This window comes from Carassius auratus, unplaced genomic scaffold, assembly GCF_003368295.1.
Source record: "Carassius auratus strain Wakin unplaced genomic scaffold, ASM336829v1 scaf_tig00047282, whole genome shotgun sequence".
Lineage (NCBI taxonomy): Eukaryota > Metazoa > Chordata > Actinopteri > Cypriniformes > Cyprinidae > Carassius > Carassius auratus.
This window is the reverse complement of record NW_020527017.1, coordinates 23,229-44,139: the sequence shown is the minus strand read 5'-3', so window position 1 is coordinate 44,139 and position 20,911 is coordinate 23,229. Positions and strand designations below refer to the sequence as shown.

The 20,911-nt window shown below is 39.5% G+C and overlaps 2 protein-coding genes and 1 long non-coding RNA gene across 3 annotated transcripts; 1 reads left to right on the top strand and 2 right to left on the bottom strand.

Annotated features, from left to right (window-relative positions):
* Positions 1-6,833: 6,833 nt before the first annotated feature.
* On the bottom strand, positions 6,834-9,061 carry LOC113088792 (zona pellucida sperm-binding protein 4-like). Its single transcript, XM_026255839.1, has 8 exons — positions 8,323-9,061; positions 8,059-8,246; positions 7,889-7,986; positions 7,660-7,817; positions 7,394-7,586; positions 7,174-7,321; positions 7,021-7,093; positions 6,834-6,945 (listed from the first exon to the last, which is right to left on the bottom strand). The coding sequence occupies exons 1-8, from the start codon at positions 9,041-9,043 to the stop codon at positions 6,869-6,871; spliced, it is 1,656 nt and encodes a 551-aa protein (XP_026111624.1). The 5' UTR covers positions 9,044-9,061; the 3' UTR covers positions 6,834-6,868.
* Positions 9,062-11,586: 2,525 nt separating this feature from the next.
* On the bottom strand, positions 11,587-14,346 carry LOC113088791 (zona pellucida sperm-binding protein 2-like). The gene is made up of 9 exons (XM_026255838.1): positions 14,245-14,346; positions 13,079-14,081; positions 12,815-13,002; positions 12,644-12,741; positions 12,415-12,572; positions 12,149-12,341; positions 11,931-12,078; positions 11,778-11,850; positions 11,587-11,702 (listed from the first exon to the last, which is right to left on the bottom strand). The coding sequence occupies exons 1-9, from the start codon at positions 14,329-14,331 to the stop codon at positions 11,626-11,628; spliced, it is 2,025 nt and encodes a 674-aa protein (XP_026111623.1). The 5' UTR covers positions 14,332-14,346; the 3' UTR covers positions 11,587-11,625.
* A 4,093-nt stretch (positions 14,347-18,439) lies between these two features.
* LOC113088789 (uncharacterized) lies at positions 18,440-20,685 on the top strand. The gene is made up of 3 exons (XR_003286223.1): positions 18,440-18,517; positions 18,975-19,434; positions 20,177-20,685. It is a non-coding gene; the product is annotated as an uncharacterized LOC113088789 (long non-coding RNA).
* The last annotated feature ends 226 nt before the right edge of the window (positions 20,686-20,911 follow it).

The following is a 20,911-nucleotide window of genomic DNA, read 5'->3' as shown; positions in this document are numbered from 1 at the left end:
CTCAAGATTTGACACTCAAAATTAGACGACAGAAGATGTGGAGTAGACTGTGTCCGACAGCAGGCTTTACAGGGTTAAAATGCATTGGGTTGATATTATGAACACAAAGTCAGAGTTGATTGTGTTGTGGTTGACTCTGTATTGAGTATGATTCAGTCTGCGGTCAGTCGTGACGTGAAGCGTGGGTGTTTGGGTCATAGTGTTCGCAGTCGCAGCTCTTTTCTGTATCATCATGTGTTTGTTTTTTGCAATGAGTCAGCGGCGATCATAAAGGCGCTCCGCTCCTCAGAAATTGTTTGGGAGTGTGTGGGAACCTGAGGGTGGATTCACAGCAGAAACAGCGCTTATATCTGTGTGCCAAGGTCTGCATGCATTGATCTGATATACTGGAGATTTCACGTTGAGCTCGACTCTATTCACTGTTTTTAAATTCATCTTCTTGGTCTTGAAGTAAATTATTCATTAGTGCATAAAAAAAAAAAATCACAACTTCTTAGACTACTTTTGTTTTCGAGAAAGTCAATTGCATCGCTCACTTTGCATCAGCCAGTCAGTATAATTAATCAGTACTTTATCATTTTGCGTTTAATGGTATATGTTTAATGGTATTAGTAAACATTAACATTAAAAAACAATGACATATACAACAAATTATTTAAAATTTGAAATTAAAGAATAACTTGCATTGATGCGAAAACAAAATATATATTAAAATATCTAATACGAAATATTAACAAAATTATGAAAGTATTTAATAGATGTTACTATTTGATGATTAATGTGCAGTTATTTGAATTGTGCATCTATTGTATGTTGAATAAAAAATTTAATCTTGATGTTAAAAATTATAATAAAAAGGACGGAATAATAAAATAAGAGTGAAAAATAGAAAAATAAATTCAAATTCAATTCGTTTTTAATAAAATATTTTATATTATATCAAAAATAGTATATGAATAATTCTAAAATAATGTATATTTCATTCTTTTATATACAGTAAAATGAATACTTTATCTAAAATTAGAAATTAAAAAATTGCTAAAATTAAAGTGAAAACTACATATAATCATCTCATTCAAAAGTTAACAATACTATTTATGCATTTAATGCTTAATATGCAGTTATGTGAATTGGCTTCTTTATATATATATATACAGTATGTATTTACATTATCAATTTCACATATACATATACTTTAAAAAGTACATTAACTAGGTTTACTTTAAAAATACATAAATTTAATAAATTATATTTATAACTTGTTCAACTTCTGAAAAACTTTTCCTTTTTAGGAAAGCAATCAGTTTCACCTGTCACTGTCACCATCCAATCAACGAAGTCAGTCATTTCTTATGACTATTTTACAAGGAATAACCTAATTTCTTTTAGCATGAAAGATCCTTAAAGTAACTGCACATGTACAGTAACTGTTATTGTGCATCAAAAAAAGCATTTTCTGAATGCAAGCGCTGCTGTTTTATAGTGATTCTACAGATCTGCTGTAATGAAGAACCGCTTTAAATTAGGAGAGACGTGTAATTGGTCAGCACAGCAGAAATCGCCTAAAAGCCTCTGTTTGATTTCCTTCCGGCCGTCTCATTTTCCACAACTGATTGCTTTTGTATTCCATTATCTAAAACAAAACCAGGGCGAGATATGGCTGAATGCAAATGAGACGCCTATTTGTGTCAAAACGGAGCAGTCCATCCTCGTCAAAGAGTTAAATCCCAGGTTTAACATGTAAATGTGGCCTCCATCTGTTTGAATAGATTTGTGTTCATTTATTAGCACAGAAAGGATTGGAATAAACCACATTGCTTTATTTGCTTTTAGTTTAAATAATCGCTTCATCTACAGTTCATATGGTTGTGTTTAAATGGGAAAAATTCATGCTTAGGGATAAACTAACTATAACTAGTTTGTGAATAACTAGTTGCTGACTTAATTTGGATTGCGTCATTTGTTTTTTAATACAAAATGCCATCAACACTTAAATTATTATTCTTTTTTTTTTATGCAAGAAGTGCTCACTAACACTGATTTAGACAGATTTGTGAACAATATGGCTTTTTTAATACAAAGAAAAAGACTTAGATGTAGATATTTGAGTTCAGCACAACACAAAAGTGTTGCATTTATTTTTTTGTTCAGTATATATACTCACTCAGAATAGTAATATTAAAACTGTAATAGTATTTTAATGATACTGGAATAACATTGTTTCAAGTAAAATAAGAAAAAGTTTTATTTTTCATCACATATGGGAAATGCAAGTATGTAATACAATAAGTATATGATGAGTTCATATAATAAATATACATGGACTATATTAAAAACAATCAGGAGATTAAATACCAAAAGTGGTAAATTTATTGCATTTATATTTCAGTTTTATAAACCAGATATGACAGTGAACCTACATTACTCAACATACAGTAAATTATTACACTTTTATCCATAAATTCATTTTACATTACATAGATCGACAAGCAGCAAAACTACTCTTAGCTTTGGCTATGAGCACATATAACTATTTGCTTTCAGATGGTACAATACACTGCTCCTTTTTTTTTTTTTTTTTGAGCACAGAATGTGGCAGTGCAACTTTTTCATCTTTTTGTCACAACATTTAAACATTAAATATAACTTTTTCTTCACTATTCTGCATTAAACACCACAGATGGCTTGAAGACGGGTCGGGAGGCCAAACTAATGCAAACTTGCATGCTTTCTATCTCTGGGACGCTGTGGAAACTCGCGCTCGAACCATGGGATTCACCTAAAATTCATTAGTAAGATTGATTTCCCTGCACAGAGCAGGTGCGATTCGTAACGTTAATTGTTTTTTCAGCGTTGCAGCTTCATAATGAATCAATATTCCAGGGCTGGGAGATCTACAGGCTCTGAAGATATGAGAATGAATCCTAAATCCTATCACTAGTATCACTTTTTATCCATTTAATGCATCTTTGTTGAATAAACTCTCATCAACCTTTTGAACAGTATTTTGTATTTTAAAGTACAGTATGTATTCTGCGTAAATTTATGCTTTGATTTGAAAGAGAACTGCCATCCTTGCGGCGGCTGACAATAGCATATGCAGTTTGCGTTCAGGTGTTTTTCAAAACGGCACTAGGGTGATGTTAGGAGAGACAGAGCAGACCATCTCTTGAATAAAGTCTTTTGTTTCATTTGTGCACAGTGTTCTCATCGCTTCCTAACGTTACGGTTGATCCAATGATGGCAGATGGGTAATTCTGACAGTGCTTTACATACTTTTCTGATCCTTGACCGAGTGTTTTACTTGGCAGTATATGGGATGTGAATTAGATGTAAATGGAACTTAATGTTTCTCTTGATTATACATTTAGTCAGGAATTACCTCTTGGAAGAAGTCTAACTAGTAAAAGGGTGCACACGTTATGTGAAACACATACAAGTACATCTATAAACAACTTAAATGTTTGATTGCTGCTGGATAGAAGCGCTTCTTTCTTTTTGAATTAGTCCTCAGCACATCTTTGGGGGAATTGTGTCTTATTGCTCTCAGTGAAGCAAACTATCTCACTGCTTAGTTTTCTGTGGTATGGCCGTTTACAAGCCACGCAGCTTCATGTGTAACATTATCAATAATAGAATATTTGTTTTCGGTAGCATTTGCTTGGTAGACATGTCAAGCTTTCTATAGATATAAGTCTCATGTCTCTCTGTTGACTATTCAGAGTTAGTTCATTTTAATGATTCATTGCTACAAGATCACCCCAGACCAAGGCTGCAGACAGCACAGCTTGTTTATTATATAAATGAATAAACTTATGGGTGTATACCCAAAAAAAAATACCCTTTACAGAGTCGATTGATGTATTGCTCTTCGGTGGACGATCAAAATTGTGCTGCCCCACACAATTGTGTGCTTCCACAGGTAAGCAACTGGAGGATGAATAAAGGACTAAGAATGGATCACCTTACAAAAGGTTGTGGAACCTTGGTTTAATAGTGAGAAGGGGATATTTCCTACCAAGATGGCGGCGCATCCAGACGCAGCGGCTTCTCTTTGTCCCGACAGAAAAGGTGTTCTCGTGTTTTTTGTGATCTGCAAAAATTGCTCACCCCTGGTGGAGTTTATGATTGATTATTTAGTGCCGGCCGTTCTATATGCCGAGGGATTATACTGCTAATTTCGGTGTACATTCCCCCGTTCAACATTACCAGCAACAGGAACGATGCACTAAATTAACTGTACCAGCACATCAGTGAGCAGCAGACAGCACACCCCGATGCTTTTCTCATCATAGCTGAGGGTTTCAACCATGCCGACCTAAAGAGTGTGTTTTCAAAAATATGGCAACACATTAACTTTCCAACACAAGGTAATAACATTTTGGACTTCGTTTACACCACACAGAGAGGAGCTTACAAAGCCCTCCCCCTCCCCCGAGCCTCAGACCACATCACTGTTATGCTAATGCCTGCATACAGACCGCTCATTAAAGTTGCCAAACCATTTTTACAAACGGATTAAAGTGTGGCCAGAAGGATCATCAGATTCTTCAGGACTGCTTCAACACAACTGACTGGGACATGTTTAAACAGGCTGCCACATGCAATAACACCACTGACCTCCAGGAGTACTCAGATACTGTCACTGCCTACATCGACAAGTGTATTGATGAGGTAACGGTCACAAAAACCATCACTGTCTGGGCCAACCAGAAGCCATGGATGACAGGGGAGGTCTACAGACTCCTGAAGACACGAAACGCTGCATTCAGAGCTGGAGATGAGGTGGGCCTGAGAACAGCTAAGGCCAACCTGTCTCTTGGCATCAGAGGGGCTAAGAGACAGCACTCCAGGATAGCTCATCACTTCAGCGACAGCAGACACACTAGGAACCTGTGGCAGGGGATACAGACCATTACGGACTACAAGCCCCCACCACGGACCTGTGACAACAACATCTCTCTGCTGAAGGAGCTGAACACCTTCTTCGCTTGCTTTGAGCAATAAAACAGCACCACTGCACAGAAGACTCCACCTCCTCCCGGTGACGAAGCTGACCTCAGACAGCGTGAAGAGATCCTTCAGCAGGATCAATGCACGCAAAGCTCCGGGTCCTGACAACATCCCTGGCGTTTACTGAAATACTGTGCAGCAGAACTCACTGATATCTTCACAGACATTTTCAAAATCTCACCGAGTCAGGGTGTTGTTCCCACACGTTTCAAAACCACCACCATCATTCCAGTTCTGAAGAAACCATCTCCATCCTGCTTCAATGACTACCGCCCTGTTGCACTTACCCATGAACATCATGAAGTGCTTTGAACGGCTAGTCATGCACCACATCAAGTCCCCACTCCCCCGTACCCCTCCCATGTATATTGGCCAATCGGTCGACCGATGATGCCACTACCCTCCACTCAGCACTCACACATCTGGAAAAAAAGGACTCATATGTCAGAATGATGTTCCTAGACTTCAGTTCAGCATTCGACAATGATCCCTCAACAGCTCATTTACAAACCGTTTCAGCTGGGGCTCAACACTTTGCTGTGCAACTGGCTGTTGGACTTTCTGACTGGAAGACCTCAGGCAGTACAGGTCGGCAGCAACACATCCAGCACCATCACACTGAACACTGGGGCCCCCCAAGGATGTGTGCTGAGCCCCCTCCTCTTCACTCTGCTGACCCATGACTGCACACCATCACACAAATCCAACCTTTTTAAGTTTGCAGATGACACTGTGGTGGGTCTCATTAGCGACAAAGTTGAGACAGACTACAGAAGTGAGGTGAGCCACCTGACCAAGTGGTGCAGTGACAATCTCTCTCTGAACATGGAGATTGTTGTAGACTTCAGGAGAGCACACACTCAGCACATTCCTCTGACCATCAACAGTGCGACTGTGGAGAGAGTGAGCAGCACCAAGTTCCTGGGTGTGCACATCACAGAGGATCTCACCTGAACTGAAAAGACCGCAGCTCTGGCCAAGAAATCAAATCAGCGTCCCTACTTCCTCCACAAACTGAGGAGAGCCAGAGCCCCATCCCCCATCATGTACACCTTCTACAGAGTCACCATCGGGAGCATCACTGTGTGGTATGGCGCCTGCAACGCGTCCTGCTGAAAGACTCTGCAACACAGTGAGAGCAGCTGAGAAGATCATTGGTATCGCTCTCTCTCCCCTCCCTCCAGGACATTTATGAAACACATCTCACCCGCAAAGCCCTCTGCATCACAGTGATCCCACTCACCAATCACACAGCTTCTTCAGACTGAAGGACAGCTTCATCCACCAGGCTGTCAGGAAGCTGAACTCACGAAGCTTGCCCCCCCCGCCCCCCCTGCCCCAGGCACCACTGAACTATGAACCCCTCCCCCCCAAAAAAAATTATATGGCATGCACTAGTCACTTTGTGCAGTATTGTTCTGCTCACTACCTCATTCAGCATGGAACTGACGTCATTCCACTACCGCAGTCATTTAAATAAAATAACTGCTCTTTAGCCCTTTGTCACTAAAAATATTTTATCTGCACGGTTCTTCAATTTATTGATTTGCACTCTCATTTGCCTTGCGCCGCTTTAACTTAATTTTATTATATGCCTTTTTACATTCCCTTGTTGTATCTACATTTTATATTTGATCTAGGTTTAGGCTTTAATGTTATCTGTATGCACTTTCTGAGTGTAACGCAATTTCGATTCTCTATGTACTGTACATGTGGAAATTGACAATAAAGCGGACTTGAACTTGAAAAGAAAAAACTGGGCAGGCATGTAAAACCAGATTCTGCCGAACCAAAACAATACCAATAGACAAAAAGATACCTCAGGGTTCTGCAAGGTTTATTAAAAATACTAGATTTACATGACCAGAGTAACTTCTCCACTAGAAACCACAGTCTGCTCCCCAGAGACCGCCTTGATACGGGTGTCTCTCCCTGAAAGGCGAACGTTAGAAGTGAGAACGCACTTAAATGCCCAGTTCCTCTTGTCTAAAGAAAGACCGAACTCACGTTTTCTGGTGCAGCTTTGCTCACAAGAGCCAGATGATGGATGGCACACCTCTGTATTGCAGTGGATGAAGATCTGACAGGGAAGAAAGGGGCTCAAGTCATAGAATCCACAAGTAGTAAATATACAAAATGTTCAATTAAAGGGGGGCATACGGTTTCCTGCAGAGCAGCCAGTGATGCTGGATCTACAAATGTGAACATCTTCACAATGAAGCGCTTGTAGTGGGTTGGGAACTGAAGACCAGACGATCCAGTCACTGGAACCAGTGTAGTCAAATAGCGATCATCCCGGTAAGGGCATCTGAAGACAAAAGAGAAGGCTAGAAAGGGTCTCCCAGCAGACTAACTGGATAGAGATTGGCTGTACACTCACCCGTCGATCAGAAGGTCCCACTGGGGGAGACTGAGTGGATTGGGGGTTGAAGTAGTCCAACAATGTCCCAGCATCAGGACAATGTTGGGGTCAGTCCTCTCCATAATGTGCACCTCAACATACACCGGCTCCCGCAGGACTTTTGTGATGGGATAATCAGCGTCACTGTAGTAGGACGTGTAGGCCTCATCCCCTGAGGAACAACACTGGGGTTTAACCAGACTCCAGTTATAAAGGCTTCAGGGAGACGCAGGACAAGACCTTACCTTCAGCACAGCCTTTGGTGACACATTGGCCATTGGCCAGTCTGAGCTCCACCCTGAGAGGTCCAGGAGCAGCTACTGGTGGAGGTGGAGGAACGGAGTTGACCTCCACAACCAGAGCTTCCACAGAAGTTCCTGAGTATCTACACTGGAAGAGAAACCTGGACAACACACAGCAAACTTCTAGCACTTATCAGGGATTAGGGTTCACACCAAGTCATGGATCACCTACTCAAAATGACTGTCCCTTGTGATGGAACCATACGGTCCAATCTCCACTTCATACGATGAGGTCATTCGGTTTTCATACACCACATATCCTCCATCCTCCTGTGAATAGGAACAGTGTCAGCATCCAGTCATCATAAGCCATGCAGAATAAAAGCAGTAGCAGCTGCTCACCATCACGCTCGTGCCACATGCGGTCACAGGGAACTGGTATATAACAAAGGAAGGTGTGGACCCCACAGGAGCACAAGGTGGGTCATTTCCACCCAGTAGATGAACCGAATCCAGACTCAGTCGAGGCAGAATAACATCTCTAGACACCACTACCACAAACTGACCATCTCTAATACACTGGACAGTCACTAGAACAAGGTACACATGAAGGTTAAGTGCAGAGAATCAGTTTAACACGAACTGAATCAGATTGAGAACACTTACCCGCCCTCCCATAGAAACACTGCTGTCCGTTAAAGCAGCAGTTGATAGCCTCACACTCAGCACCACTGATCCCAGGTGGACCACATTGGATCTGCTCAAAGTCAGCTACAACACATTTATCAAAGGGCTCTGTCTGCACTACTGGCTTCGGAAACTGTTGTTTAACTGGCTTCGTAATCTGCGGCTTAGTTAGCTGTTGAACTGGCTTCTGAAGAGGAAACTGCTGGTTAGTTAGCTGTTGAACTGGCTTCTGAAGTGGAAACTGCTGGTTAGTTAGCTGTTGAACTGGCTTCTGGAGTGGAAACTGCTGGTTAGTTAGCTGTTGAACTGGCTTCTGGAGCGGAAACTGCTGGTTAGTTAGCTGTTGAACTGGCTTCTGGAGCGGAAACTGCTGGTTAGTTAGCTGTTGAACTGGCTTCTGAAGTGGAAACTGCTGGTTAGTTAGCTGTTGAACTGGCTTCTGGAGCGGAAACTGCTGGTTAGTTAGCTGTTGAACTGGCTTCTGAAGTGGAAACTGCTGGTTAGTTAGCTGTTGAACTGGCTTCTGAAGTGGAAACTGCTGGTTAGGTAGTTGTTGAACTGGTTTTTGTAGCGGAAATGGCTGGTTAGTTTGCTGGACCATCAGAGCTTGAGCCTTCTGAAGCGATTTGCTCCACTGTGGAACCGCATGACAAAAAGCACAAACCAGCAAAATCTGAACCAAACACCAACTTCCAGCCATTGTTAACAGCTAAACACAAAGTTGAGATACTGCCCTTTGGTCTTTTTGTATTCTACAGATTCCAGCTAATTAACAATAGTCCCTCCCTCTTCATTAACAACTGCATGATTCTCATTGGATCTCAAGAATCAAATCTTTTTTTTTCTATCTTTTTTTTTTAAATTCCAAATATGTTACTAATCTGGGGAGCATTTCCCAAAACCATAGCTGCTAACTAAGTTAAGAACTTTGTTGGTTGCAATACAATTTCCCATTGCAAACCAACTAAGTTGTTAACAGGTTAGCAACTATGCTTTTGGGAAACGCACCCCTGATTGTAATTGGTTCTCAATTTAAGTTAACATGGTAAAAACAAGTCCAAAAACACTTATAACAGCAACACAGAGGCTGTGTCCACATCTTCACTGACAACTCTCTGAAGCCTCATTCATGCTAAACATTCTTGCAAAATCTCTCAAAATCTTAACAGGTGACAACTTATTTATTATTAGTTTTTTTTATGTTCTGTACATTTTGGTAATTTTATTTAAATAAACAACAAAGTTCTATCTATACAGTCGAACTGAAAGCAAAAATGTGAATCTCAAAACTACTAGGAATGCAGATAGAACCTTATAATTCCAAGGGGACGATTTGAGTCATATCAGGTGCTTTTTAAATGACATTCATTGTCTATCATAGACAAACTGTCAAACTTTAATTGTAAAATTGTGAATAAATGTAGATGAAAATCTTAATCTTCCGTTGGCTAGTGAAATTCCAGAACGTTCCCATTTGTTAATTACAGGTCCAGAGGAGAATCAAAGGTAATCAATCAAACTGAAAGGGGAGGAGCCACCTAAATTCAAAGCTGTACTTAATGGCAAAGATGAGCACTGGTGGGTATTGTGTTAACATTTGTCAGGATCATTTTATTATTTTTTTGCAATATGTGTTCGTCCTGGTTGTGCTTGATCTGAAGAATGCTTTTGGAAGTCTAAGATCCAGTCAAAGTTCAAAAAGCAAGACTCCTCAATTATATCCAGCTTCCAGATTGCCTGTTTCTTCTCAAGTGCTCGGGAACACTTTGCAGAAGGCTTCTCAGACTTGACTACAGAGGATTTGCGCAAGATCCTCTTGGTCTTCAGGAGAAGCAGGTGTTGCAGGGTCCAGTGAAGCCTTTGGACTGGAGGTTTCCCACTGTTCCTGAAGTGCTGAGCTAATTTAAAAAAAGATATACATGTACAAATATATTGGTACAAAATGTTTTTTTTTTTTTTTTGTATGGTTTAGCGAAAACGATAGATTTCACATTAAGATTCAAGCAGTGCTTTGTGTCTGTGTGTATTTGAGGAGTTTGGATGATGCAAACACTAACCATACAAACAGAACATTTTACACCATCAGTTTGCCACAAAGGGGATAAATCGCTTCCTGCCGTCAAACCTGGGACTGAATGAGGTTTGAGTGCCACAGTTTAAACAATCCATTTCACTCATTCTCTTACAGAGTCAATTTGCATGTATTTTTCTCCTCATAGAGACGTGTTATTCCTCAAATTACAGCCTCTTTGCTAGACATGAATTTCTACAGCAGAGTTCAGCTGTGTTTAGAAGGTAAACACACATGCGTCGCCTTATTTAAAAATGCAAAACTATTTCCGCATGTGGTGTTTGTGAGTTAAAATGAACTGAGAAGCTACATCGATTAGGCTATTTGTAGTTTTAAAAATACATGTTCCACCTCAGGACTGTGTAAAGAGAACACGTAAAAGAAAGTGCATTAAAATCATGAAAAATAAGTTGCATGACCTAAAATTACTGTTCGAAAGTTTAGGGTCAGGAAGAATTTTCTCAGGAAAATGCTTTTGTTCAGCAAGGACACATTCAATTGACAGTAAATTTATGTTCTCTTGAACTTTGTTTTCAACATTTATAATCAGAAATGTTTTTAGAGCAGCAAAATCATATTAGAATGATTTCTGAAGAATAAGTGACACTGGAGAAAAGCTGAAAATACAACTGCGCATCACAGATATAAACTCAAATCAACCTATTGGACGGTATTTTGGATTTTAAAGTACGTTCTCTACGTAAATTTATGCTTTGAGTCACGAGCTTCATGTGTAACATTAGCAGTTGGTCCCATTAGATACAAGACATGAAAAGGACAATTGCATTTTCAAATTGATTACTTTACAGAATTTGTTTTTTGGTAGCACTTGCTTGGAAGACATGTCAAGCTTTCTATAGATATAGATCTCATTTCCCTACGTTGATTATTCACAGTGTTAGTTCATTTTAATGACACATTTCTACATGATCACCCCAGACCAAGGCTACAGGCAGCTTGTTTCATAAATTAAATATTATGGTATACAAAAAAAAAAAAAAAACCTTGTTCTGTCCCAAGTTAGCAAATAAAGGACTAAGAATGCATGACCTTACAAAAGGTTGTGGAACCTTTGTTTAATAGTGAGAAGAATAAAAAAAAAAAAAAAACCACTGGGCAGGCATGCATTACCAGATTCTGCCAAACAAAAACAATACCAAGAGACAGAAAGATACCTCAGGGTTCTGCAAGGTTTATTAAAAATACTAGATTTACATGACCATAGTAACTTCTCCACTAGAAACCACAGTCTGCTCCCCAGAGACAGCCTTGATACGGGTGTCTCTTCCTGAAAGAGGAACGTTAGAAGTGAGAACGCACTTAAATGCTCAGTTCCTCTTGTCTAGAGAAAGCAAGAACTCACGTTTTCTGGTGCAGCTTTGCTCACAAGAGCCAGATGATGGATGGCACACCTCTGTACTGCAGTGGATGAAAATCTGACAGGGAAGAAAGACGCTCAAGTCAAAGAATACACAAGTAGTAAATATACAAAATGTTCAATTAAAGGGGGGCATACGGTTTCCTGCAGAGCAGCCAGTGATGCTGGATCTACAAATGTGAACATCTTCACAATGAAGCGCTTGTAGTGGGTTGGGAACTGAAGACCAGACGATCCAGTCACTGGAACCAGTGTAGTCAAATAGCGATCATCCCGGTAAGGGCATCTGAAGAGAAAAGAAGGCTAGAAAGGGTCTCCTAGCAGACTAACTGGATAGAGATTGGCTGTACACTCACCCGTCGATCAGAAGGTCCCACTGGGGGAGACTGAGTGGATTGGGGGTTGAAGTAGTCCAACAATGTCCCAGCATTAGGACAATGTTGGGGTCAGTCCTCTCCATAATGTGCACCTCAACATACACCGGCTCCCGCAGGACTTTTGTGATGGGATAATCAGCGTCACTGTAGTAGGACGTGTAGGCCTCATCCCCTGAGGAACAACACTGGGGTTTAACCAGACTCCAGTTATAAAGGCTTTAGGGAGACGCAGGACAAGACCTTACCTTCAGCACAGCCTTTGGTGACACATTGGCCATTGGCCAGTCTGAGCTCCACCCTGAGAGGTCCAGGAGCAGCTACTGGTGGAGGTGGAGGAACGGAGTTGACCTCCACAACCAAAGCTTCCACAGAAGTTCCTGAGTATCTACACTGGAAGAGAAACCTGGACGACACACAGCAAACTTCTAGCACTTATCAGGGATTAGGGTTCACACCAAGTCATGGATCACCTACTCAAAATGACTGTCCCTTGTGATGGAACCATACGGTCCAATCCCCACTTCATACGATGAGGTCATTCGGTTTTCATACACCACATATCCGCTGTCCTCCTGTGAATAGGAACAGTGTCAGCATCCAGTCCATCATAAGCCATGCAGAATAAAACCAGTAGCAGCTGCTCACCATCACGCTCGTGCCACATGCGGTCACAGGGAACTGGTATATAACAAAGGAAGGTGTGGACCCCACAGGAGCACAAGGTGGGTCATTTCCACCCAGTAGATGAACCGAATCCAGACTCAGTCGAGGCAGAATAACATCTCTAGACACCACTACCACAAACTGACCATCTCTAATACACTGGACAGTCACTAGAACAAGGTACACGTGAAGGTTAAATACAGAGAATCAGTTTAACATGAACAGAATCAGATGGAGAACACTTACCCGCCCTCCCATAGAAACACTGCTGTCCGTTAAAGCAGCAGTTGATAGCCTCACACTCAGCACCACTGATCCCAGGTGGACCACATTGGATCTGCTCAAAGTCAGCTACAACACATTTATCAAAGGGCTCTGCCTGCACTACTGGCTTCGGAAACTGCTGTTTAACTGGCTTCGTAATCTGCGGCTTAGATAGTTGTTGAACTGGCTTCTGAAGAGGAAACTGCTGGTTAGTTAGCTGTTGAACTGGCTTCTGAAGCGGAAACTGCTGGTTAGTTAGCTGTTGAACTGGCTTCTGAAGCGGAAACTGCTGGTTAGTTAGCTGTTGAACTGGCTTCTGAAGCGGAAACTGCTGGTTAGTTAGCTGTTGAACTGGCTTCTGAAGCGGAAACTGCTGGTTAGTTAGCTGTTGAACTGGCTTCTGAAGAGGAAACTGCTGGTTAGTTAGCTGTTGAACTGGCTTCTGAAGCGGAAACTGCTGGTTAGTTAGCTGTTGAACTGGCTTCTGTAGCGGAAACTGCTGGTTAGTTAGCTGTTGAACTGGCTTCTGAAGAGGAAACTGCTGGTTAGTTAGCTGTTGAACTGGCTTCTGAAGCGGAAACTGCTGGTTAGTTAGCTGTTGAACTGGCTTCTGAAGCGGAAACTGCTGGTTAGTTAGCTGTTGAACTGGCTTCTGAAGCGGAAACTGCTGGTTAGTTAGCTGCTGAACTGGCTTCTGCAGCGGAAACTGCTGGTTAGTTAGCTGTTGAACTGGCTTCTGGAGCGGAAACTGCTGGTTAGTTAGCTGTTGAACTGGCTTCTGAAGTGGAAACTGCTGGTTAGTTAGCTGTTGAACTGGCTTCTGGAGCGGAAACTGCTGGTTAGTTAGCTGTTGAACTGGCTTCTCAAGCGGAAACTGCTGGTTAGTTAGCTGTTGAACTGGCTTCTCAAGCGGAAACTGCTGGTTAGTTAGCTGTTGAACTGGCTTCTCAAGCGGAAACTGCTGGTTAGTTAGCTGTTGAACTGGCTTCTGGAGCTGAAACTGATGGTTAGTTAGCTGTTGAACTGGCTTCTGAAGCTGAAAACTGCTGGTTAGTTAGCTGTTGAACTGGCTTCTGAAACGGAAACTGATGTTTAGGTAGTTGATGAACTGGCTTCTGGGGCTGGAACGGCTGGTTGGTTTGCTGGACCATCTGAAGCGATTTACTCCACTGTGGAACAGCATTACAAAAAGCACAAACCAGCAAAATCCGAACCAAACACCAACTTCCAGCCATTGTTCAACAGCTAAACACAAAGTTGAGATACTGCCCTTTGGTCTTTTGTATTCTACAGATTTCAGCTAATTAACAATAGTCCCTCCCTCATCGTTAACAACTGGGTGATTCTCATTGGATCTCTAGAATCAAATCTTTTTTTTTTTTCTTAATTCCAAATATGTTACTAATCTGGGGAGCATTTCCCAAAACCATAGTTGCTAACCAAGTTAAAAACGTTGTTGGTTGCAATACAATTTCTCATTTCCAACCAAGTTGCTAACAGGTTAGCATCTATGCTTTTTGGAAAAGCACCCCTGATTGTAATTGGTTCTCAATTTAAGTTAACATGGTAAAAACAAGTCCAAAAACACTTATAACAGCAACACAGAGGCTGCGTCCACATCTTCACTGACAACTCTCTGAAGCCTCATTCATGCTAAACATTCTTGCAAAATCTCTCAAAATCTTTACAGGCTCAAACATATCAGGTTGGATGCCTAATCTCTTTATCGTTCAGACTGGACAGAAGAGATCTGCACTGTGAAACTTGAATTTGAATTTCTTAATGATGGATTTGTTTCTTATAAACACACAACCTTTCCCTTGACAAGACAGTAATTGATTTCAATAATGGATTATTGTGATATTTATATCAGATCTTTTGTTCTGATGCCTCCCATTCACTGCAGAGGATTCATTGGGGAGAAAGTGATGTAATTCAAATTTTTTCCAAATCTTTTCCAATGATAAACTAAAAACTCTTTAAAAAAAAAGATTTTTATGATTATTCTATTTTATTTCGTCCCTTTGGAATTATAACGTTCTATCTGACATGTTTATCAAAATCGAGTTTTTCACATATTCTTATTCAGTGACAACTTATTTATATTATTAGCTTTTTATGTTCTGTACATTTTGGTAATTTTATTTAAATAAACAACAAAGTTCTATCTATACAGTCGAATTGAACGCAAAAATTTGAAGCTCAAAATCACTAGGAATGCAGATAGAACCTTATATAGGTTATAAGAACCTATAACGTCCAAGGGGACGATTTGAGTCATATCAGGTGCTTTTTAAATGACATTCATTGTCTATCATAGACAAACTGTCAAACTTTAATTGTAAAATTGTGAATAAGTGTAGATTGTAAATGGACTGCATTTATATAGCGCTTTCAACAGACCACATGGCCATCCAAAGCGCTTTACAAGTTGCCTCACATTCATCCATTCAAACACCAACTGCAGTGTCAGCCATTCAAGGCGCCATCCAACTCGTCAGGAGCAGCTGGGGTTAGGTGTCTTACTCAAGGATACCTCGACACTTGGTCAGGTGGAGCCAGGGATTGAACCACCAACCTTCTGGTTTGTAGACAACCTACATGAACCACTGAGCCACTGCCGCCACCATAGATGAAAATCTCAGATCCTTATCAAGCCTTCCGTTGGCTAGTGACATCCCAGAACGTTCCCATTTGTTAATTACAGGTCCAGAGGAGAATCAAAGGTAAACAATCAAACTGAAAGGGGAGGAGCCACCTAAATTCAAAGCTGTACTTAATGGCAACGACGAGCACTGGTGGGTATTGTGTTAACATTTGAGTGGTTTTTTGCAATGTGTGTTAGTGCTGGTTGTGATTGTGGTGTTTGATCTGAAGAATGGTTTTGGAAGTCTGAGATCCAGTCAAAGTCCAAAAAGCAGTGCTCGGGAACACTTTGCAGAAGGCTTCTCAGACTTGACTACAGAGGATTTGCGCAAGATCCTCTTGGTCTTCAGGAGAAGCAGGTGTTGCAGGGTCCAGTGAAGACTTTAGACTGGAGGTTTCCCACTGTTCCTGAATTGCTGAGCAAGATGTCGGTGTATTTCCATTTGAGGCAACCCGTGATTCCCAGTAGTGTAGCTATTCAATGTGGTGATAACCGGGTTCATGTGGAGGTACAGCAGGACTTGTTTAGCAATGGTGAATTGATCCAGCCATCTGGTCTGACTTTGGAAGGATGTCCTGTTGTCAGTTTGGTCCCAGGCTCTAAGGTGCTCTTCTTTTAGGATGAACTGCAGGACCGCAACAATGTTGATTTTAATAGCTGTTGCTAGATTTATTGAACTCCACTAAAAATAGGTCCTTGTTTTGGAATCAATAGTTCCCTGAATCTATAACATCCATGGGACGGTTCTTTTTATAGTGGGGGAAAAAACTCTAAATGACGCTCCCTTGGGTAACCAAGTGATATTTCACGACTTCCTAAGATGCCTTTTGGAATGGGTCCTTATTTTGAGAACCTTCTTGGTAACAATGTCAGTCTCCTATAGATGACCAAGGATGACCTTTGCCCTTACCTACACTCCTGAGGTGTTTGCCTGCACTCTGATTACCTGTGCAGTTATTGGTGTTCAATGCAATTATCAAAGGTAAGTGACCTCTTGACTTGTGGCATTGCTTGTGGTGGAACTGGAAGCCGATTTAATTAACTTCTTGAATGGCAGGTTTCAAAATGTCCGCAGTAATGCATTGAAGCCAACTTGGGTCCCTTATTCCTCAATGGATGTCTTGTGGATGCCAAGGTCACTGCTTCCACTTCACACTTTATGCCTTGATCCCAGGAAGACAAAATCCAGTTCCAGCTTGATGCCGTCATGTTCCGGGGGGGCATCAAGTTGGAACCGGATTTTGTCTTGTGCAACATCTTGGGCAATTTGTTTCTAGCATAGTTTCAAAATTAAAGGGCTACTCCACCCCTAAATGGAAATTGCCATCACTTACCAAAGTCGTCCCAAACCCATAAGGGCTTCATTCATCTTCAGAACACAACTCATTTAGACTGCCAGGTAAAATGCACTGTCAAGGTCCAGAAGAGCATCCTCAGAGTAGGGAGACCGTGTACGTTCTGTGTCCGCTGCGCCACAAGCATACTATAGATATGAAGAAAAGTCTGATTAGAACATGGCGCATCTAAATGCAAAAACATTAAACAACTAATCCATTACTACTAATTAGGGCCTGCAGCAGTATATTATATTTGTTTTATTAAGCCACTCATGATTTATCTGACCTGTACAGCGTCCTGTAAAGAAATGTATCTGAATATTCAAAATTAATTTTATTTTCTCAATTTAAGTTTGAAATTGATTCATGAGTCTTTTTGACTGATTAACTCCAAAGAATCTGTTTACGAGAGTTGCACTAATTGTACTACAGTTGCAACTCTAATGAACTGATTCTTTTGAGGCAATCAGTCAAAAGGATTTAACTGTATTACATCTACAACTCTTACAAACAGGTTCTTTTGAGAAAATTGGTTCTTTTGAGTAATTTGACTAAACAAACACAAAGTAACTTCATATGTTTTTTGTTTTTTTTTAGAGAAACCATTTCTTATAACAATACTCCTATCTATCTCTCTCTCTCTCTATATGTATATATATATTTTTTTTTTAAGGAAATCAGACTAGTCATATTAGTATCATTGAAATGCTTCTACAATTATTATTTTATGCCGTTTTTATTTCTATATTTTCGTTTTGATTTTAAAAAATGTAAACGTTTCTTCTTTTTTTGTGTAGTTTTTGTTTTTTATTTCAGTTTTAATTTGAGTTATTTTAGTACATTGAGTTAAGCTAAATGAAAAGAAACGCTGCACTGTAAAGCAGCTGAAATATATTGCATATTTTAAATGTTACATTTCAAATTTATTTTGAGTAAACCGCATATATAGTCATTAAATAAAAAATGTTGAGGAAAGCAGACCTGTGTTATTGTAGTTCTCACTGTTTTGCATCAATTTTAATTTTTATATTTTATTTAAAGTTTTGTTTTTATTTATTTTTACACACACACACACACATATATGTGTATTAGTCAGTCACACAGTCAAAGAAAGACAAACACAGTTGAACTAAAAGCTCATTGATGGTTTCCATCAGTCCGCATGTACAGTATGTAAAATGTCCTTCTAACTAGAAATCATTCAGTTACCAGCCAAATGAGAGAAGTGATTCAGTGCTTCATTAACGAGTCCACCAGTAGCTGCAGTAATACTTTCATATTGACATGTTTAATATTTCTGTCCCTTGTCTGAAATGTCAGCATCAGTCAGCTGTTTAATGAAGTCAGCCTGCTTTATCAACACCGATTCACTTCAGTATTCTGCAGAAGAAGAACATCTGGCAGAAGAAGCGTCTACATCACACTCACACAAATAAGGTTGTGTTTACTGGTCGTCAAATTTATTTATATCACAATAAAAATAGTTTCAGAGCAGCTGTTCAGAAAATCGTAATGTTCATTTTTAAAATATCTCGCCGTAGTCATAATGTGTGTAATAGTTTTGCAACAAAACAAACATTTTGCAACAATGCAGACAATCAAGCATTTGATATTTACTATATATTATCTTCATATTTTTTATAATATAAATATTTTATATTTTGTTTCATGTTTACTTTTATTTAAACTAACAACAACATTTTGTAGGTGTTTTTATATTTTATTTATTTTATCATAAAATATATACATATACAACCTTATTTGGTGACTCATTTTCAATTAATTTTGTGTTTTTAATTTTTTTTTATTTGTTTGTATCATGTAATATTTAATCTATATAGTTTTTATTAGTTTTTTTTGTTGATTTCTTTTATTTTTTTTTTAATGGTTGCAGTGCTTTCTGGGATCATCTTTTTTGCATGCTGCATAAGATGTGTGCTGTGATGCTGAAAAATGCCGTCTAGACACAGTAGGCAGCTCACTAGGTTTTGCATGAACAATTGAGCATCTTTACATCACTGCATCATTTGCAAGACAAGATGCTGAATCTGAACACACTTCTGTCAGTGCTGCATAATGATGCAACTTTGAGAAAAGCACACTTCATCTGCTCACGAATGTGAATGACACTCATCTATCTGGGATGTGGTATATTCTGTGTGAGACGCTGGTTTGGGACGTCCTGTGCCTGGAGATAAGAGGAGACGGCACGGCTCTTTCTCGCTGTGATACACATCAAACATTCATCCTGTCTTATCATCGCTGTTTGAGAAAAATAGTCCAACATGTCACCTTAGACATGTTACGGCCGGGTTGATTCAGTTTGCACAGGTGAAAGAAAGAATCAATGATAAGTAAGTTAGTAATTTCAGAACTTCATCTGAAACATTTCTGTTTGTTAGTTAATATCTGTATTTTATGTCACTTTTATTCCAATTAACTTTTTTTTTTTAACAATTAACAATTTATTTTATTGAATCATGACATAATTTATGTGTAATTTTATTTAGGGATGAATTGTACACAGGTTTACGAGTAGTTTAGTTTTAGTAATTGCACTGCTCCAACCTAAACTTATTTCAGTTTTTCATTTAATATTTATATTGTCATCTTTATTTCATTTCAGTTAACAAAAACTATTTATTTTATTGCATCCTCACAATAATAACTTTTTTTTTTTTTTTTTTATGTTTTGGTCATTTTAGTACTTCAGCTTCAACATAGCTAAGCCAACTTTTACTATTTTTTTATTTAATATTTATTTTATTTTGTCAGATTTATTTCAATGATCAAATACACATTTCCAGCTAAGTTTTATGTCATTTAATTTTATTGCATCATAAAATAATATGACTTAAATACAATGCTATTTTGTGATTGGATTTTACACAGATCAAGGAAAAAATAAAATTCTGTTACAACAAGAACATTTTCATTTATTTTTATTTTAGTTTTCTTTTGAGTACTTATTTCAGTTAATTGCCAAGCCAATATTTAGACTTTTATGTGTTTTTATTTTCAGCTTTATTGCAAGTATCAAACATGTGTTTTTTTTTTTTTTAGGACTTTCATTTTTATTTATTTGTTTAATTGCAGTATCTGACACAGAACTGTCGGTGGTTTGGGACGTCCTGCGCCTGCAGATAACATGAGATCGTCCAGCTCTTCCTCGAACATTCATCCCGTCTCATCACTGTTTATGAAAACAGTCGAGCGTCTCACGTGGAGATGTTTCAGAGCGTGTCTGACTGATGGAGGGGACGTGTAAATCAAACCCGCTGTCCATAAAAGAGCAGCACTGGAGACTGTGTGAAGTCGGCCCCTGCGGGACGTTGTTAAAACACTGCGCTCTGTTTGATGTGTGCCATTTCCATGGCTTCTGTACGGCTTTCCAGTCTCTTTAATTCACAGAGCCGTGTCAGCATTCAGCCTCAAATGTGTCTTTGATTCGGAGAGGACCAGGGCTTTACTTCCACGCCTCGAGGACTTTAATCCCTCAACCTCTTCTCTGCTCTTCTGTCTGTCTGACACAGAAAGGATCTGATTCTGCTGGACTCAACGAAGTGATGCAACCACGTTCATCATCCAAGTGCATTCAAAAACTCATTCCTGCAGCATGAAATCCAAGTTTCTTATTAATTTTGGGGTGCTGCTTCCAAAAAAAGTGCCTATTTTATTCGAGCATGTGACACTTTCTTATAAAATATGTGCATTTGTAGCATTAATGCTTTTCAAAACATAAATCAAAATAATAATAATGAAACATGTAAACAATTTTATTTCAGTTTTAGCTTTAGCAGTTTTAGTGCTTAAGATTTAAATCATTTTAGC